The sequence below is a fragment of the Cyprinodon variegatus genome, unplaced genomic scaffold, assembly GCF_000732505.1.
Source record: "Cyprinodon variegatus isolate N-32 unplaced genomic scaffold, C_variegatus-1.0 Scaffold1982, whole genome shotgun sequence".
Taxonomy (NCBI): Eukaryota; Metazoa; Chordata; class Actinopteri; order Cyprinodontiformes; family Cyprinodontidae; genus Cyprinodon; species Cyprinodon variegatus.
In genome coordinates, this window is record NW_015152435.1 from 22,653 (window position 1) to 24,056 (window position 1,404).

Consider the following 1,404-nt stretch of genomic DNA (forward strand, 5'->3'; position numbering starts at 1 on the left):
ACAGAACCTGCGGCTCCAGGCGGTTCTGACCTCGTGGTTCATGATCCTCCCGTAGGTCTCCACCAGCGACTCGGCGTAGAACGGCGTCTCGCCGTACAGCATCTCGTACATGCAGACCCCCAAAGACCACCAGTCACACTCTGGACCATAGCGACCCATCCCGTCCTCCATGGCCTGCAGGATCTCTGGGGAAATGTAGTCAGGGGTTCCCACGGCAACGGAGGACTGGACCTGCAGCGAGCAGAGGAGGAGAAGTCATCATCATCATCATCATCATCATCACCAGGCGGAGCGTCTCCTCACAGAGAGGAGAACCTCAGAACCTCTGAGCTTCAGTCAGTCAGTAGAACCAGCATGGCGCTCTTATTTTGAAAGAGGAAGGAAATGAAACTGGATCTCTTTTCCGCTTCTTTTCTCTCCTTTTCCCTTCCTTCATTTCTTCCCCTCCCTCCTCCCCCCCTTCCTTCCTTCCTTCCTTCCTTCCTTCCTTCCTGTCCTCCCCTTCCCTCTCCTCTCCTCCCGTTCTTCCCTCTCCTGTCCTGCTGGGTGAGGAGCAGTACACTCCCTCCCCATCAGAACCACCAGCGTTCCTCTGGATGGTGTGTGTGCAGAAGTGGGCGGGGTCAGCAGGCTGTGTAGAAGTGGGCGGGGTCAGCAGGAGGTGGCTTACCGTGCCGTCCTCCATCATGCGCAGACAGGAGCCAAAGTCAGCGAGTCGGATGTGTCCGTTGACGTCCAGCAGAACGTTGTCTGGTTTGATGTCTCTGCAGAACAAAGAAGGAGCACTGTGAGCAGGAGGAGCTCCACCAGGGGGAGGAGCTCCACCAGGGGGAGGAGCTACACCAGGGGGAGGAGCTCCACCAGGAGGCAGAGGGAGGAGCAGACGTACCTGTGGATGTAGTGCTGTTGGTGGATGGAGTGGACGGCCAGAACCATCTCTGCTACGTAGAAGCGCGCCATGTCTTCAGGGAGACGGTCCTCAAACTTACTGAGCAGCGTCAGCAGGTCTCCGCCCACGTAGTAGTCCATCACCAGGTACTGCAGAACAGAACCGACCCGGTTAGCCGGCGCCACCAGGACCAGCACAGGGAGAAACACACTGGACCCACCAGGAAGTTGTCGTCCTGAAAGGCGTAGTGCAGAGTGGTGATCCACTGGCTGTCCCCTCTCACCAGGACGTCCCGCTCCTCCCGGAAACACGCCGTCTGCACCGACAACACGTTAGCAACACGTTAGCAACACGTTAGCAACACCTCAGCAACACGTTAGCAACACGTTAGCAACACCTCAGCAACACGTTAGCAACACGTTAGCAACACCTCAGCAACACGTTAGCAACACGTTAGCAGCACGTTAGCAACACGTTAGCAACACGTTAGCAGCACGTTAGCAACACGTTAGCAA

At 56.9% G+C, this 1,404-nt stretch overlaps 1 protein-coding gene across 1 annotated transcript in view; it reads right to left on the minus strand.

Moving 5' to 3' along the window:
* The window catches only part of LOC107104975 (serine/threonine-protein kinase MRCK beta-like), a 26,653-nt gene that overhangs the window by 18,160 nt on the left and 7,089 nt on the right, over positions 1 to 1,404 (minus strand). Inside the window, exons 4-7 of the mRNA XM_015405092.1 lie at positions 1,110 to 1,205; positions 890 to 1,038; positions 671 to 764; positions 12 to 231 (exon numbers count right to left, since the gene is read on the minus strand). Coding sequence (XP_015260578.1) covers positions 12 to 231; positions 671 to 764; positions 890 to 1,038; positions 1,110 to 1,205 — 559 coding nt within the window. The remainder of the gene's footprint in view (positions 1 to 11; positions 232 to 670; positions 765 to 889; positions 1,039 to 1,109; positions 1,206 to 1,404) is intronic.